Source organism: Gymnoscopelus microlampas (assembly GCF_963454915.1).
Source record: "Gymnoscopelus microlampas genome assembly, chromosome: 17".
NCBI classification, from domain to species: domain Eukaryota; kingdom Metazoa; phylum Chordata; class Actinopteri; order Myctophiformes; family Myctophidae; genus Gymnoscopelus; species Gymnoscopelus microlampas.
In genome coordinates this window covers 46,197,025-46,213,849 of record NC_139954.1, presented here as the reverse complement: position 1 = coordinate 46,213,849, position 16,825 = coordinate 46,197,025, and the positions used below count along the sequence as shown (strand labels likewise).

Genomic DNA, 16,825 nt, shown 5'->3' with positions numbered 1-16,825 from the left:
CCACTCCTATACATGACTTTGTCCGTGTGTCCGTATGTATGTATGTCTGTCCACAAACATTGATGACAACATCAATACGGGGGTCAATACGGGGCTCATCAAAGGCACCACTCACTTCACACAGGGTGTGATTCTTTTTTTAACAATTCTGAATATTTCACCTGACCAAAATAGGGACACCAGGTTGAAAGTGGTTAAGACTTCCTGCTGTGTTCCCCTACACAAGGCTATTGAGGACTGGCACAATAAATACTGTGCATGCTAAGACCCCATGGACCACTGGAGTCCAGAGTTTAGAAATGCCTGACGGGCCCTGCCCAAGAACCTGTCCTGATCTGATGTGGCTATTGCATAAAGTTAACACATTATTACTAGGGTTGTCCGATATTGGCTTTTTTACCGATAACCGATATACCGATATTGTCCAACTCTTAATTACCGATACCGATATCAACCGATACCGATATATGCGGGGATTATTGTGATTAGGGTAAGCTCAAATTTCATATCACACACACCATATACAGTAAGAACTCCTGTAACTTATTTATAAAGCAAAAAAAAAAAAAAAAAAAAAAAAAAAAATTTTTTTTTTCAAAAACCGATACCGATATTTTCCCGATATCAATTTTTATGCTAATATCGGCCGATAATATCGGGAGGCCGATAATATCGGACATCCCTAATTATTACTGTATGGTCAGTTATGGGAACAGAAAATGCTTGTGTAATTACTACAACACATTACAATAACTAATAGCAAGTGTTTAGAGGAGGTCATTCTCACAACTACAGTGCCAACTAGAAAACTAGCTGTCATATCTTATGTGTGAACGTAAATATGTAAATCAAATACTATGATAAGCACAGGGGAGAAATGTAGCTTTTTTTCTGGTTTTCTGGAGTTCATGTTTATGCGTTTGTGCCGTCATTTTTATGGGTCACGACTAAATATCCCTTTATTTTTTGTTTCCTACATTTTGTTTTTTAATTATTATTTCATCAGATTTTTCATAACTGTCGAAAGAAATCCACAATTTTTCATAAATTTAGCTAAATAATTTCATAGATAAATACAAAAATCTAAGAAAGAAAACAAGTTTAAGAAAGTGGAAATAGCAGATCACAAGCTCACAACGTGTCACATTGTGATGCACTGTGAGCTCGCAGATCTGCTATTTTCACAAGTTTGGGTCCCAGGAGAGACATCAAGTTACTCATTTGGGTCTCAAGCTGAAAAGCTTGAGAACCGCTGCACTAGAGTACCCCCAAAACCTACCATTTCTACCACAGAAGCTCCTGTTGAAGCCACTGACGTTGATCTTTTGGCAGATGGCTGAGGTCGTGCCGTGGTAGAGGTTCATCTCATTCTTGTTGGTGGGATACCTCTTATCCAGCAGCTGCTTCCTGACGGCGTACCGCTGCCACTGGTCTATATTCTGGATCCTCTGGATCTGTGGACATTGCCAGAGTGATATTGTACAATGGTATTAGTGTATTAGTGTAATCTCTCAAGACAGCAGAATCTGTCAGCACCTACTGCCGTTATTGTTGTTAGTAGGAATAAACATAGAAGCACCCGAATGGGTTCCCAGATTGGTGTCAGAATGACTATTGTGAATTATTCTATAAGTGCAGGACTAAACAGACTGACACTGTGACTTTTAACCTGTACCGTAACCTGTATCGTAACCCTTCACAATGCTTGTCTTTGTACATCTACCAAAGGGACTGCAAATTGACACCAGCCTACAGTGCGTGACGCGTTATGAAACAATACAATTCAGGGTGAAGGTGTTTAAGGCTTTATATCGACAATTCATAACAAAGTATACCCACAGACAAACCTAACTAAAGTATAAATTACCTTGACAACATGAATGGTCGGCTTGATACCAGCTTGTGCATTTTGGGATGTTTTAACAAATTCTGTCTCAACTTTCTTGTACTCTGCTGAGGTTGGCGCAACGTCAACGATGTCCATGTCCTTGTTGCCCATCTGGGTCCAGGTTGGTGGAGACTGTATGACAGCTGAGAGAGGGAGACATTTTAGTGTCTCAGCTACATGTTATTACTGTATGAGAGGCACTACAATTAACATTAACATGACATAAATATGAACTAAATATAGATAATTCATGTATGTTTAACCCGTTAAGACTGGGACAGCTTCATCTGTGTCATTTTAAGATTTCTTTGGCTATTAAAAAATAGCAGATCTACAAGCTCAAAGCGTGGCCCTGAGTGCCTCGCTATGAGCTTGTAGATCTGCTATTTTTGAAAAATCTTGACAATTTGGGCAAATCTTGGAATATATATATATTTTTAAAGCGAACATTTGTCAAATATTTACTTCCAGGGACCCCCAGAGGCAAAGATTTGAGTTACAAATGTCCATAAAAAAATCACACCCTGTGTGAAGGAAGCGGTGCCTTTGGGGCGGGGCTTAACTCATTTCAGTTTGTCCCTATTGGTGGTCTGAGTCCACTTACCAAATTTGTACTTGGTAGCATGCTGCAAACTGGAATGATGGCTGTTTAAAGCCCAGCCAATGGGGAGACAGAGGGGGCGGGGCTTAAGTAATTACAGTTCGTCCCTATTGCTGGTTTCTGTCCGGTGGCTAAATATGTCTTTTTTTACACAATAACCCGGCGTTTTCTTTATCATTATTTACAGTAGCTCTTCTAGCCCCCCTCCCCCCCCTCCCCACCCTAACCCCCCCTCCCCTTTTTTTTTCGAATTCGATTTAAAGTGCTGTAATTGTATTTCAGTATTTGGCACTGAAATAGGCCGGTTTCAGTCGCGGACGGTCAGCGGTCGACCGGGTGACACTGCAGCTTTCAGCTAAAAGAGAAGGCTGGAGTAGTGTTGCTGGATCTTGCAGCTGCCATTGTGCAGCCGCGCATATCTCCTGAACCGAAACCCCACTGGAGAGGGCCCAGGATGTTGCCACGCCTCCAGTAGAGCGAGCGTCTTCTGGAAGTGGGGCGCCACCGCTAGCGTAAGCCAGCTTAATGGCATCCAAGATCCATCTAGAAAGCGTCGTCTGAGCTAACTGCCTTCCTCTGACCACCTTGGCCAAAGGAGACAAAACTGCGTCGACAATCGGCCGGCCGCTGTTCTCTGACAGTAGAACTTTAAAGCTCTCACCGGACAGACCACGCGCCCCACGTCGTTGCCACCGGTGGCACTGACAGTCCGTGGAGTCTGACCCTCTCCATTGTTGAGAGGACCAACTCCAGCGACGGGAACGCATGAAGCAGTTTGTTTGGCCGACCGTGCGCCAAGGCGTCCACACCCCGTGAGGGGGGTCCCCTCTACCGAGAAGAGGCGAGAACATTTCGCCTTCTTGGAGGCAAACAAACCGACCTGTGGTCGGCCAAACTGGCCCAGATCTGGCTCGTTACCTCCGGTGGAGAGACCAATCTGCGTACCAAAAATTGCCCCTGGACAACAGAGTCGCTCCACTGTTCAGGAGGCCCGGTACCTTTGAAGCTCTGATGTGACCCAGTCCCGCGGACAACGCGACGTTTCCAACAGGACCGGTGATGTCGTCACGTGATCCAGCGGGCCCGCATGTGCGGCGCCCGTTAGAGACCGTGGAAGGGTAGCGGTGGTAGGTGGCCACCGCGGTGTTGCCTTAGCGCTGCACTAAAACAACACTGCTATGTGTTGTTGTTAGTGAGGCTAGTTAGCCGCTAAGTGAAACAACAGTAGCCTGACTGGAGGCCATGCTAACCTAGCAGCTATCATAGCTAGTCAAGGCTAACTCACCACAAGCAAAGAAACGTTGATGTCCGTTTCCAAGGGAACCGGTGATGTAGTCACGTGATCAAGCGGGCCCGCACGAGCAGCGCCCATTAGAGACCGTGGAAGGATAGCGGTGGTAGGTGGCCACCGCGGTGTTGCTTTAGCGGGGCTGGCTATGCGCTGCACTAAAACAACACTGCTATGTGTTGTTGTTAGTGAGGCTAGTTAGCCGCTAATCATCTGTCGCCTTACAGGACTGAACGATGTGTATGAGTGAGGCTGTAGCTCTCACTAGTGACGTCCATGAAGACAATCGCTCAAAGCGATGGGATCCTAGAGAGGAGCTCCCAGAGCGCGAACTTCCACATCTATGTCTGGGTCGATGAGGTCAAACCTCTCCTCTTCCAGCGATCGTTCTTTCCCAGCCTGAGCCAGAAAAGCAGGTCCTGTATGCCAAGTGATATCCCTGCTTCTATCGCCTTGATAGAAGCATCTGAGAAGATGTGAAGTTCTTTTCTCAGAGCTGTATGTAGAAAGGGTGGTGGCAGCGTATGGTCTGGGAATCTCCAGCTGTTTGAGATCATGGAGTGATTTCCTCCAGGTGTTCCACTCTTCCTCCTTATCTTGAGGAAGCGGAGAATCCCAGTCTAGGGCCTCACTTGACAGTTCTCGCAACAGGAACTTCCCTTGGATAGTGATGGGCGCCACAAACCGAGTGGGTCAAAGAGACTGTTGACAGTAGCGAGTATCCCTCTACGTGTAAAAGGCTTCTCTGTGTCAGATACACGGAAGGTAAAGATGTCTTTCTTCAGATCCAAATGAAGCCCAAGGCTGCGTTGGATAGGAGCAGGATCGACATCTAGGTCGAGGTCTTTGAGTGCCTTTGCACGATCTCCGGTGGGAATGTTCTGGTTCTAGTTTTTATTAGACTATATTATTCTCCTTTTGATCTTAGATGCAGACCATTGATTCAGAGTAGCACGTACAGTACAACCACTTAAACCCTATATACTTCGCCAACGTATGAACGATGCCGTGTCTTCGAGAGACGAATACAAGCGGAAAATGACGTCGTCCCAATTTTTTTTACACTTTTTTTTTTTCCCCCACTTTTTTCCCCCCCGCCTCAATGTTATCAGATTCATAAAAACTAGTCCATACCCGGTCGACGCGTCCGTGGTCCATTACGTTTTTGATCAAAACGAGCTTCATTCAACTGCAGATAACTAAAGAACGGGAGATCTGTGGGTCCACGAAAAAAAACACTGGCGGTGGAGGATGAATTAATTAATTAATTAATACCTGACAGTCAATGTATTAAGTACCCCCCCCCCTCTCTCTCTCTCTCTCTCTCATTTGTTCTCTCTTTCAGGGTCACTCTCGCACGCCCTCACACAACACAACACGTCTGCTTTAATACACTCTGTTGTAGATGAACATTCACAATCATTGAAACAGCGTGTGTGTGTGTGTGTGTGTGTGTTGTCCACTATACAGGGAAAAGGGGTAAATCTCGGGCTGAATCTCTCCCACTCCCACACACACACGCACACACACACACACACACACACACACACACACATGCGCGCGTTTTTCATTTTTTCTCCGAACACTGTTCACACGTTTCTTGTTTTATCTCTATCAGGCAAATGACCCCACCCCCCATACACCCCCCCCCCCCCCCTCCATCAAACATCTCCTTCAGCCTGCAGCCCCCCAGTGATCCATCATGAGGGTCCTCTCTAACATCTGCATCATCCCCTCCTCCTCCTCCCCCCCTTACTGTACCTGTGTCTGTGTGCTGTTATCATAATGGAATCTAAATGTGTGCCGTGCCGCTACGCCCCATCTGCTGCTCCATGCAAACCACTGCACCGCCACGAGAGAGAGAGAGAGAGAGAGAGAGAGAGAGAGAGAGAGAGAGAGAGAGAGAGAGAGAGAGAGAGAGAGAGAGAGAGAGAGAGAGAGAGAGAGAGAGAGAGAGGAGACGTTTGGGCTGCTTGACAGTGAAAATAGCAGATCTACAAGCTCACAACGCGTCGCATCGCGACGCGTTGTGAGCTTGTAGATCGGCTATTTTCAAATAGCTGGTGTATTATGTGAAAGTGCGCATGTGGCCCAGAGTCGCTTCTTTTGGGCTGGTTTTCCTAGACCTGGTTGCTCGTTTCTCTCACAGAGTCTGGCAACACTGGGTCACGGATCGACAGCGAGGATATTTGCAAGCAGTGCAGGACCTAAGAAGAGCCACCCTGGCTGCTGTGCGCGTGTGCGTGCGTGTGCGTGCGTGCGTGCGTGTGCGTGTGTGTGCATGTGTGTGTGCGTGCGTGTGCGCGCGCGCACATCTACTGTACAGTATGTATGTGCGCACGTACATGCGTGCGTACAGTACATGTGTGCATGCATGCATGAATATTGTGATATGTGCGTACTGTGGATATGGATTATAATGTATGTTATTATGCTCATGCGTGCGTACTGTAATGTATGATTGTGTGGGTGTGTGTGTGTGGGGGGGGGAGAAGTAGTTTTGAATAATTCCTGACAATTTCTGAAAATGTACTTTGCACCACGTTGTGAACACATGTGATTAGTTGCTCACTGCACAAAGAGCTTTACATAGATTGTGCATTACATTCACACACACACACATTCACACACCGATGGAGGAGGAAACCATGCAAGGCACCAACCTGCTCATCGGGAGCAATTAGGGGTTCAGCGTCTTTGCTCAAGGACACTTCCACGCTAAGCTCTCAAGAACAGATTCAGAAGCTGCGCTACTGAATCTGTCAGGAGCCCCGCGTTCAGAACGCGTGAGCAAGTGGGCGTGCCTTCAGATCAGGAAGCAGGCCGCGCTTCACCCAATAAAATGTAGTGGGGGCGGGATTTACGTCTCTGTGCGCTCGCTCGCCACTGGAAACAAACCTAAACTCATTTAACAACAGCGTCCTCGGAGCCGACAAAACCACGGAAAGTTAGTAACATTTTAACATAGAAACATCATAGAAACAAGTGGGCTTGTAACTAAAACCATCCGTGTTCTCTGGGAGAAGTGGTGTTAGTGTTCCGTGGAGAAATCTTGTCAGTGGGAATGAAAACATAGTAGGCGTACCAACCGGAAGGGGAGGGCAGAGACCAAACGCCGGTTTCCAGTCATCGTCTGTCTATTTAATCACCCCCCCCCCCCCAGAGTCAAATGCAAAAGTGAAAAACGCTGGGGGCGCTGTTTTTCCTTTTTATTTGACGATGGGTTCCCAGATTAGCCTGGGATCCAGCCTGCTTCGCTACGTTTGGCGGACTTTTTTTTCTCTCTTCGCTTCTCACTCTGGAATGCCTCCTATTGACTCGTTTTGCAGAACTACACTGGAACTACATATGTTACGTCTAGGCAACGTCGTTGCTGATTGGATGTTGTTCAAACGAATGACGAATCACAACGATCACACCGTTTTTTTTTTTTGTCCCGCCCCGCACCACAGACCAGTCAGAAGCCACGGCACGATTCCAGCCGTATGCCATGTCCCGCCTCCCTTTGAGATAGGAGGCTTTCCAGACTGATAAGCGAAGAGAGAAAAAAAAGTCTGCCGAACGTAGCGAAGCAGGCTGGATCCCAGGCTATTCCCAGATTGCTTCTACACTAACTCTGGGGGAGCCCGGGATCGAACTGGGAACTACCGGCCACTCTACCCCTGAGCCACTGCCGCCCGGTGCTTGTGCGAACACGTCATTGCACGCGTGTTCACATCCGTCTGTCCGTGCGTGCGTGCGTACACATAGCACCCAAGTTTGCATCCAAGTATGAGTAAAGTGCTTAATATTTTCTTCAAGAGAGAGAGAGAGTGTGTGGTGTAACGTCTTGGTTCTCAAAGTGGGGTCCGGGGACCCCCCAGGGGTACTTGAGGAGGTTCCAGGGGGTACCTGTAGTAGTATTTATATTCAAAGATTTGCACACATTTTCATGATTTTTCAAAAAAATAGCAGATCTACAAGCTCGTAGCGCGGCACTCGGTGCCGCGCTATGAGCTTGTATATCTGCTATTTTTGAATAGCCCAAAGTGTAAAATAATGCTTTTTAGCTCAAATCTAAAAATGACACAGTTCCAGGTCTCAATGACGTTAAAAGAGTTAACAATAAAAAAAACACATTCCTACACAACGTACCTGTGTCAGAATCGGCCTTTGAGGTTCTCTTGACCCTCGTGACGGCTCCTCTGGCGTCGGTGCGCCGCATGCTCTTCAGATCCACGGTGTACGTCCGGCCCGAGTGGCTGATGTAGGTGAGGCTGGGCCGCCTGTCGCACAGCGCGTGTTCCAGGTCCAGGCTCACGCTCTGGTCCAACGCTGCCCAGGCCCCAACGCCGCCCACCGCCGCCTCCTCCTCCTCCTCCTCCCAGCACACCATCTCACGGAGCCTCTTCTCCTCCTCCAGCCTGCTCTCTCTCTCCTTGGCCTTTTGGAGGAACCCTGTGATCTGCAGGACGGCGGTCAGGACGTCGTCCCTCTTCCCCGAGACGGTGGCTTTGTTGTCCGGGGCCGACACGAGCACGCTCACCTTGTGGGTCAGCGGTGGGGGAAAAGTACTCAAAATGCTTTACTTAACCCATTGAGACCTGAAGCCGATTCTACATGTCTCCTAAATCTCAACAGTATTCTGAAAAACCTATGTTTCTATATCAGTGGTGCTCAATCTTTTACACGTCAAGGACCCCCAAAATGATATGTATTTGGCCGCGGACCCCCCATCAAAATGTATTGTTCCAGGGACCCCCCAGAAGCAAAGATTTGAGTTAAAAATGTTCGCTTTAAAAATATATATATTTCAAAGATTTGCACACATTTTCACGATTTTTCAAAAATAGCAGATCTACAAGCTCGTAGCGCGGCACTCGGTGCCGCGCTACGAGCTTGTAGATCTGCTATTTTTGAATAGCCCAAAGTGTAACTTTTTTAGCTCAAATCTAAAAATGACAAAGTTCCAGGTCTTAATGGGTTAAGTAAAAGTATCAATACTGCAATATAGAAATACTCCGTTGCAAGTAAAAGTCCGGTGTTCAAAATTTACTTGAGTAAAAGTGCAAAAGTAATGGTATCAAAATGTACTTGGAAGTACCAAAAGTAAAAGTACTCATTATGCAGAATGTCCCATTTCAAATCTATAAACATCTTTTGAAAATAGCAGATCTACAAGCACACAATGCGTCGCGTCGCATCGCCACACATTGTGAGCTTGTAGAAATGGCCGAAACGTATATATAGGGCTGAAGTGGTTAATTTATGTTGTGTAATAATTATCAAAATCTACAAAGTAACTCAAGTTTTCAAATAATTGCAGTGGAGTAAAAGTACAACATTTGGATCCGAGATGAAATTGTAACTCAAGCACTGGACTCAAGTAAAAGTACAAATAACTCAAAATTGTATTTAGGTACAGTACTTGAGTAAATGTACTTAGTTACTTCACACACGCCACATCTCACTTTATTGCTCACCTGGCTCTTCTGGCTGAGATCCACGATGGCCTGCTTCTCCGACTCCAGCAGCAGGGGCAGCTGGCTGGAGGACAGGTCCTGACGGTGGCACTCCTCGGATATCAAGTCGTCCATGATCTTCTTCACTCGGGCCAGGCTGGCCGCAGAGCAGCCCATCACCTCGGCCTCCATGGTGGGGAAGGACACGGCTCTGCAGGCGCCGGACAGGCTCAGCATGTTGTTCAGCCCGGTGGACGTGGAAGCAGGGTTGGGCGTGGCTGCTTTTGACGTTGCGGGACGGTGGCGGTGTACCTTTTTGGTCCCTGTGGGAATAGTTTAGTTATAGGCAAATATGCGTTATGAATGCTGGATCGGCTATTTTTAATCCATTAAGACCTGAGGCCAATCTTAAAAATGTTTTCTAAATCCTAACAGTTTTTTCGATTTTTTTTTTAAATTTATTTTTAAGATTTTTCAAAAATAGCAGATCTACAAGCTCATAGCGCGGCACTCGGTGCCGCGCTATGAGCTTGTAGATCTGCTATTTTTGAATAGCCAAAAAAAATCGAAAGTGACACAGATGCGTTCCAGGTCTTAATGGGTTGACTGCTAAACCACATGAACGCTAGCATCCCTGTTCTGGGGTGAACATTCGGCAAAAATAGCAGATCTGCAAAGATCCACTAGGTGTAACTGTACATATAAAGAATTGTGTTAACTCTAGTTAACAAAGTGGTGGGAGTGGTTAAGAGACACTCCACACCACACTGCTGCAATTATCCTCTATATTGTTCTAAAAGGGGTTTTGTCTGAATGTTTGATCTGAACTGGCCTTTAGGCTTCATTGCTTACCAGGTTTCTTGGGAGTCACCTTCTTGTATTTCTTCATGACCTCCTCAAAGTCCTGCATCATCTTGGCTTGGAATATCACTATGTGAACGGTTTGAAGAGTCGTTGTGGTTTTGGGGCTTTTTATGTGATCTTCAACTGCTGCCAACATTGCATTTCCAACCTGCAAGGCCCCCAGGTTCCCAGCTCCTGTAGTAAAAAGAGCGTAGTTGTTGTTGTTTTTTACGCAGAAGTACCTTTGAACGATCCTCCTATATTTTGGTATTGTATTTGTATTTTTTATTATTTTGGCACAGAATATATTCTATTTGTATCTTTTAACCCTTTAAGACCTGGAACTGTGTCATTTTTAGATTTGAGCTAAAAAGCATTATTTTACACTTTGGGCTGTTCAAAAATAGCAGATCTACAAGCTCATAGCGCGGCACCGAGTGCCGCGCTATGAGCTTGTAGATCTGCTTTTTTTGAAAAATCGTGAAAATGTGTGCAAATCTTCGAACATAATATATTTTTAAAGCGAACATTTTTAACTCAAATCTTTGCTTCTGGGGGGTCCCTGGAACAACATATTTTGACGGGGGTCCGCGGCCAAATACATATAATTTTGGGGGTCCTTGACATGAAAAAAGATTGAGCACCACTGATATAGAAACATACGTTTTTCAGAATACTGTTGAGATTTAGGAGACATGTAGAATCGGCTTCAGGTCTCAATGGGTTAAGCGGAAATCCTAACATTTTAGTGAATACAATGTTTTTTTTAAGAAATTTGTATGGTAGAACTTGCCAATAAAGTATTCAATCAATCAAAGCATATGATGCTGATGTTTCACTGTGTGTGTGTGTGTGTGTGTGTGTGTGTGTGTGTGTGTGTGTGTGTGTGTGTGTGTGTGTGTGTGTGTGTGTGGTGTGTGTGTGTGTGTGTGTGTGTGTGTGTGTGTGTGTGTGTGTGCGCGCGCGTGCGTGCGTGCGTGCGTGCGTGCGTGTGTGTGTGGTGTATATGTGTGTGTAATGGTGGCTGTCACAACAATCATATAGGCTGTACATGTATACAATGTACAGTTAGGTTCATAGTACAGCTGTGGGATAAAGTAACACAGGTGTACCCTACCTGTACCGAGTGCTGGAAAGGAGACAGACTGAAGCTTGTGCTCTTCACACATCTGTAAGACTTTACGCATGGAGCTGGTGATTTCTGTGTCCTTGGTTTGTCCCACCATGTGAATGATGTGCTTGGTCAAGAGTTTGCCAGCTTTGGTGATGACGACACCATCGCCGGGTTGGGTTCCTTATCAGGGATCAGAGCAAACATACTCATGCATTAAACTCCTTGATATTAACTCTCTCAGTGCCACGCCCCGAGATATCCCGAGTTTTTTCTGAATACCCTCCCTGCCAGAACGAGAAATCCTGATCGCACTGTGATCGCGCTATTCTGTTTATTTTTCATCATCACTTTCGCTTCCTGATTCCTTCAGACTCACTGGGTTCCGGTTTCATGACGCAGATTCCGTTTCCGGTTCTCATTTTTTTCCCCCCGGTCATTTTCGGCCAGAATAGGGAAAACCAATTTTTTTCACACGGTATAAAAAACGAACGCAGAGCTCCACTTCTATAATCTATAGTCTGGGTGACGATCAGTCATCGTAGTCGTGTATCACATCGTAATTTAGCCCGATCAGAGATTGTCGAAAACGTCACATCCGGTTTATGACGTATAGACTGTTTGGGCCTGTTGGTGGGGGTCGAATGAGTCAGCGAGTCATGGAGGTGTCATTTTGTTCAAAACTGACCAATCCTGCAAACTTTGGAAGCCAACCTTAGCCAATGAGGATGGAATATGAGAAATTAGACAGATCCGTGTTGATCACATGACTATAGAGATACTGTGTGCCGATTTGCATGACGTTTGGATAAAATCTGTAGGAGTATTATCAAACATTATTTTTTTGCACAAATCGGCCTCCTGATGGCACTACAACAGGCCCATGTGAAACATTTGGGGCAGAGGTTCTGAATTGGCATCCAGGGAGTGTGTGTGGACAGTTTCGCAGCGACCGGGCCAACGGTGCCGGAGATTAGCTGCTCGCGGACGGACAGGAGACACAGACACACGGACACACGGACGGACAGGGGGTAAAACATACTCTCTCGCCATGCCTTTCGGCCTGGCGGATACAATAAAAAAGTAATAAGAATCAAAACAATCTAATACTCAAGTAAAGTACAGATCCTCAGAATACATGAGTACTTAAGTACAGTACTCATGTACATTTACTCCGTTACTGTCCACCACTGGTCGTAACCGGGACAAAAAAAACAGATTCACTTTGTGCCGCGCTGCAAGCTTGTAGATCTACTATTTTTGAACATTTATGAAAAATCTTGAAAGTGTTGAAAAATCTAAACATTTTCAGATGAGGGTTTGAGAACTACTGATTTAAAGTGCATTTGTAGAATCTGCCTCAGGTCTTAATGAGTTAAACTATGTTTTTTTTCCACAACAGAAATCATATGGCGATGAATCCTGGGATGTGAAACATCTTACCTAGAGCGTTGCATTCATCAACCACGCTCTGTCCAGCAGCTTTCAGAATGGCTCCGGAAACACCTGCACACAGACACATAGAACGTTTACAAAGTTACTTGCGTCTTCACAAACATTTCCCCAATGATCTCTGGCACATACATCACCCTCAATGAGAATGGTAGATGTTGATTTCTCATCACAAAAGCTCATCTGCCCAACATGCTGTATTTTAACACATCGGGTGCCAAACACGGTCTGAACCGTGTGTTTACATAGTGGCGGTTCCGAAGCTTCGGTGCCGAACACGGTCTGAACCGTGAGTTTAGTCTTTTTGTTTTTTTCGTTTTTCTCCGCGCGGGCGGGGCTAGAGCAGCTCTGGGAGCACCCATTGTAATCCTGCGAAGGAAGTGCCTGATCGCTCACCGGAAACAATTTTTTTTCCCCCATCCGCTTCCTGTCTATTTCCTACTTTGAAACGCCTATATCTCCTATGTTTCCTGTGGGGAAAACCGGTCATGCGCGATGCGCGATCCCCCCCCCCCCCCCGTTGTAACCCGCGAGGGGAATGTTATGGTTCCAGCCTGTAGTCAGGCTCATGGCAGAACATGAATCGATGCTTTTTTTTGCGTGGATTTGCTTGTAACGCACGCGGAAACTTTAAACAGCAAAGCGCAGTCAATGGGGAGAATGCTGGCACCCACGGTAAGTTGTTATGAAAAAATGCTGGCACCCGATGTGTTAATTGTGTTTTTTTATATCCACAAAAGAAATAGAAAGATTGTACCCAGCAGACTGCACACTCTGATGAAAAAGTACTATAAATGTGTCTTTCCTGTGTTTTTTTTTGCCTTGCTCAACATTTTAACTTTGCAGAAGTCTAGTTAGTTCTTCTATCTTGTGTGCATGTAGTCTCCTATTAGGGAGACAAGTCGTATAGCCTTACTGTATGGTAAGGCTATACGGCATTACAGATATATTGTTGATTTCAGCTGTTACAATTCCAAACATGCAAACATGACCCGCTTTAATTACTTCAGTCTATGGTAGTAGCTTAATGTCTTTTTATGTCCAATGTATTTGTATTTAAGTTCATAAAGTTAACATAAGTATAACTAAATGCATTTGTTGAAATAAAATAAAAATGTTACTTTTCAGGATTTTAATTCAAAAATAGCAAAAAAAATCTGGATTCCAATTCAAAAATAGCAAAAATAGCAGATCTACAAGCTCAAAACGCATCGCAGCGCGACGCGTTTTGAGCTATTTGAGCTTATAGCTATTTGAGCTATAGCTATCGGCTATTTTTGCTACTTTTGTGTGACATGAATGGCGAAAAAAGTTAAAATACGGAGAGACAGTAGGCTATATGCAACGTGTGGCCCTCTGGAGTGAGTGTGGAAATATAGTGGCCCTCTCCATCATCAAAGTTGCATCACCACCCCTGACCTATACGGTATGGTACCCAAAAAGAAGTGCTGCGTGTGAGACAACAGCTGCCCTGTCTCTGAATGATTGGTTACAATCGTAACCAGCCAATTTACAGAGACACTGCGGCACTTTGAGTGTCAAGATATGCAATGCTAGCAAACATTAAACTAGATCAAGATTCGTGTGTATTCATATTTATGGATTGATCTCAACAGCTGTCACTACAAACATTAAGTGCAGTGGAAATCCCACGACAATCCCAACGCCAATGACTGCAACGTTATGCATATAAATCTGTGCCACTGTGCCTTTTTTTTGCGCAAACTACGAAAAGTATTCAATCAATCAATCAATCAAAATGCAGATTTTCCACCTCAGATATGAGTGATTATGTGATTTTGACCTTCTCAGTCCAAAAGTTAATCATATCTCCAAGGCAGCCTTCTAATCATTCCCATCACGGTCCATGAAAACCCACACATCCATTCTCAGTTTTGACCTTGACCTTTTTTACCCAATTTCTCATCAAAATCCACCCATGGATTGGACAACTATGGAATGCGGTGAAACCATGACCCCTGTCCAACTTCACTGGCAGAGCTAATTAAGTGAAGGGAAACTTTGCCAATTTTCCTCCTGAATCCCATTGTGAGGGGATCAATAAATTAGTGTCGCAAATTGTGTCTGTCTCAAAGGGGATTTAAGTTGGAAATCTGCAACGTTTAAAAAAAGGCTTAAAGCTGTAAAGAGTAAACCTAACGAGTACAATAAAAGGATAAAAATATCCTACAATAATTCTACAAAGCTCTGTGAGGGCGTTGAGGTGGTGAGGCCAACATTTCTTCTGCCCGGTTCTCCTCAGTGGCTGGAGCAATTGATCTGACAACGAAGCCGGTTGGACCCAGTTGCTGGGTGGGTCCAACCATCCGATGCAACCGTTTTCCCATTGCACCAAATCTCAGCTGTTTATCAGCGTTTTTGTGTAAAAGAATGTCGCCATGGTTACGACTGCCCAGCTATGGGACGAACGGCCTCCCGGGTTGCCAGATCATGTGCGCATATCCCCCCCCACGGGTATGGACTTGTAAAATAAAGGATACAACCATAGTGGTATGATGTGACGGCACTGTCTCCTGGCCTCGTCATAAAGATGTATTAACCCATTAAGACCTGGAACGCATCTGTGTCACTTTAGATTTCTTTGGCTATTCAAAAATAGCAGATATACAAGCTCATAGCGCGGCACCGAGTGCCGCACTACGAGCTTGTAGATCTGCTATTTTTGAAAAATCTTGAAAAAAAAAATTAATAATTAAATTATATTATTTTTTTTCGAAAAACTGTTAGGATTTAGAAAATTTAGATTTTTAAGAATCGCCTCAGGTCTTAATGGGTTAACTGTACCTGAACTGAGATTGAGGGAGGTGTTGGTGCTGCTGACAACAGCGTCCGTCTTCTCCTTAGTGATGTCATCACTAAACACCTTGACCTTCACTGGTCCCACCATGGCTTCTATGTTGGTGGCTGGGATTGAAGCCTGGCTGCTGGTGTCATCTTCCTCTTCTTCTTCTTCTTCTTCTTCTTCTTCTGACGTAGTACACCAGCTACCACCATCATCCTCCTCATCATCCGTTGTCTGTTGCTGATTGGGTGGGAAAGTCACATGTCACTACTCAGTTTTTCAACCACTTAAACCCTCTAAGTAAACGAATACTTAACCCATTAAGACTGGGAACGCATCTGTGTCATTTTAAGATTTCTTTGGCTATTAAAAAAATCTACAAGATCTACAAGCTCATTTTATGAGCTTGTAGATCTGCTATTTTTCTTTTAATCGGGAAATGTTGTGCTAATATTAGATTTTTCTTTTTTTTTTAAATACATATCATTTTGGGGGTCCTTGACATGAAAAGGTTTGAAAACCACTGATCCAGAAACATACGTTTTTTCAAAAACCTGTAGGATTTAGAAGACATTTGTAGAATTCCCAGAAGCAAAGATTTGAGTTAAAAATGCTTTAAAAATATATATACCCTATATTGAAAGATTTGCACAAATGTTCATGATTTTTAAATAGCAGATCTACAAGCTCATAGCGTGGCACTCTGTGAGCTATGAGCTTGTAGATCTGCTATTTTTGAATAGCCAAAGAAATCTAAAAACGACTTTCCGGGCCTAAATGGGTTAATTGACCAGGGTTCACTCTGTACTTGGTCTGCTCTGTTTTTCCATCAACACCAAATCTCTCTACTGAAGATAACCGATCTACAAGCTCACCACGGGTCATGTCGCGACGCCTTGTGAGCTTGTACATCCGCCAAGGGCGCCGATAACGTGGGTGCCCGGGGGCACAAGCACCCACTGTGGGTGAGGAGCACCCACTGGGTGCTGGTCAAAAAAAAAAAAAAAAGATGAAAAAAAGTTGTTTTTTTTAATTATTTTTCAAAATCGTCACTTTTTGATTTGTCACTTTTTTATTTGTATTTCATTGTTACTTTTACTTCTACTCCACTACATCTCACAGGCAAATATTGTACTTTTACTCCACTACATTTATTTGAAAACTTTAGTTACTAGTTACTTTGCACATATAAATTATTACATTATAAAACGTACATTAACTACTTTAGCCCTATATTATACCTATGCTATTTGAAAATTCGTCGCGATGCGACGCGCTGTGAGCTTGTAGATCTGCTATTTTCAAACATTTTAGAATCTTGGTACTTTAAGTACATTTTGATACCAATACTTTTGTACTCTTACTCTACTTTTTCCACCCCTGCAAGGTGTGTGAACT

The 16,825-nt window shown here is 44.5% G+C and overlaps 1 protein-coding gene across 5 annotated transcripts in view; it reads right to left on the bottom strand.

Annotated features, from left to right (window-relative positions):
• The window catches only part of parp14rs3 (poly(ADP-ribose) polymerase family member 14-related sequence 3), a 35,243-nt gene that overhangs the window by 1,369 nt on the left and 17,049 nt on the right, over positions 1–16,825 (bottom strand). For 3 of the 5 annotated variants that reach the window (XM_084085005.1, XM_084085007.1, XM_084085009.1), the window contains 8 exons: positions 15,430–15,667; positions 12,616–12,678; positions 11,179–11,355; positions 10,071–10,256; positions 9,240–9,541; positions 7,912–8,302; positions 1,868–2,031; positions 1,280–1,454 (listed from right to left, as the gene is read on the bottom strand). In XM_084085005.1, coding sequence (XP_083941131.1) covers positions 1,280–1,454; positions 1,868–2,031; positions 7,912–8,302; positions 9,240–9,541; positions 10,071–10,256; positions 11,179–11,355; positions 12,616–12,678; positions 15,430–15,667 — 1,696 coding nt within the window. The remainder of the gene's footprint in view (positions 1–1,279; positions 1,455–1,867; positions 2,032–7,911; positions 8,303–9,239; positions 9,542–10,070; positions 10,257–11,178; positions 11,356–12,615; positions 12,679–15,429; positions 15,668–16,825) is intronic. The other 2 variants (XM_084085006.1, XM_084085008.1) reach the window with 2 other exon arrangements.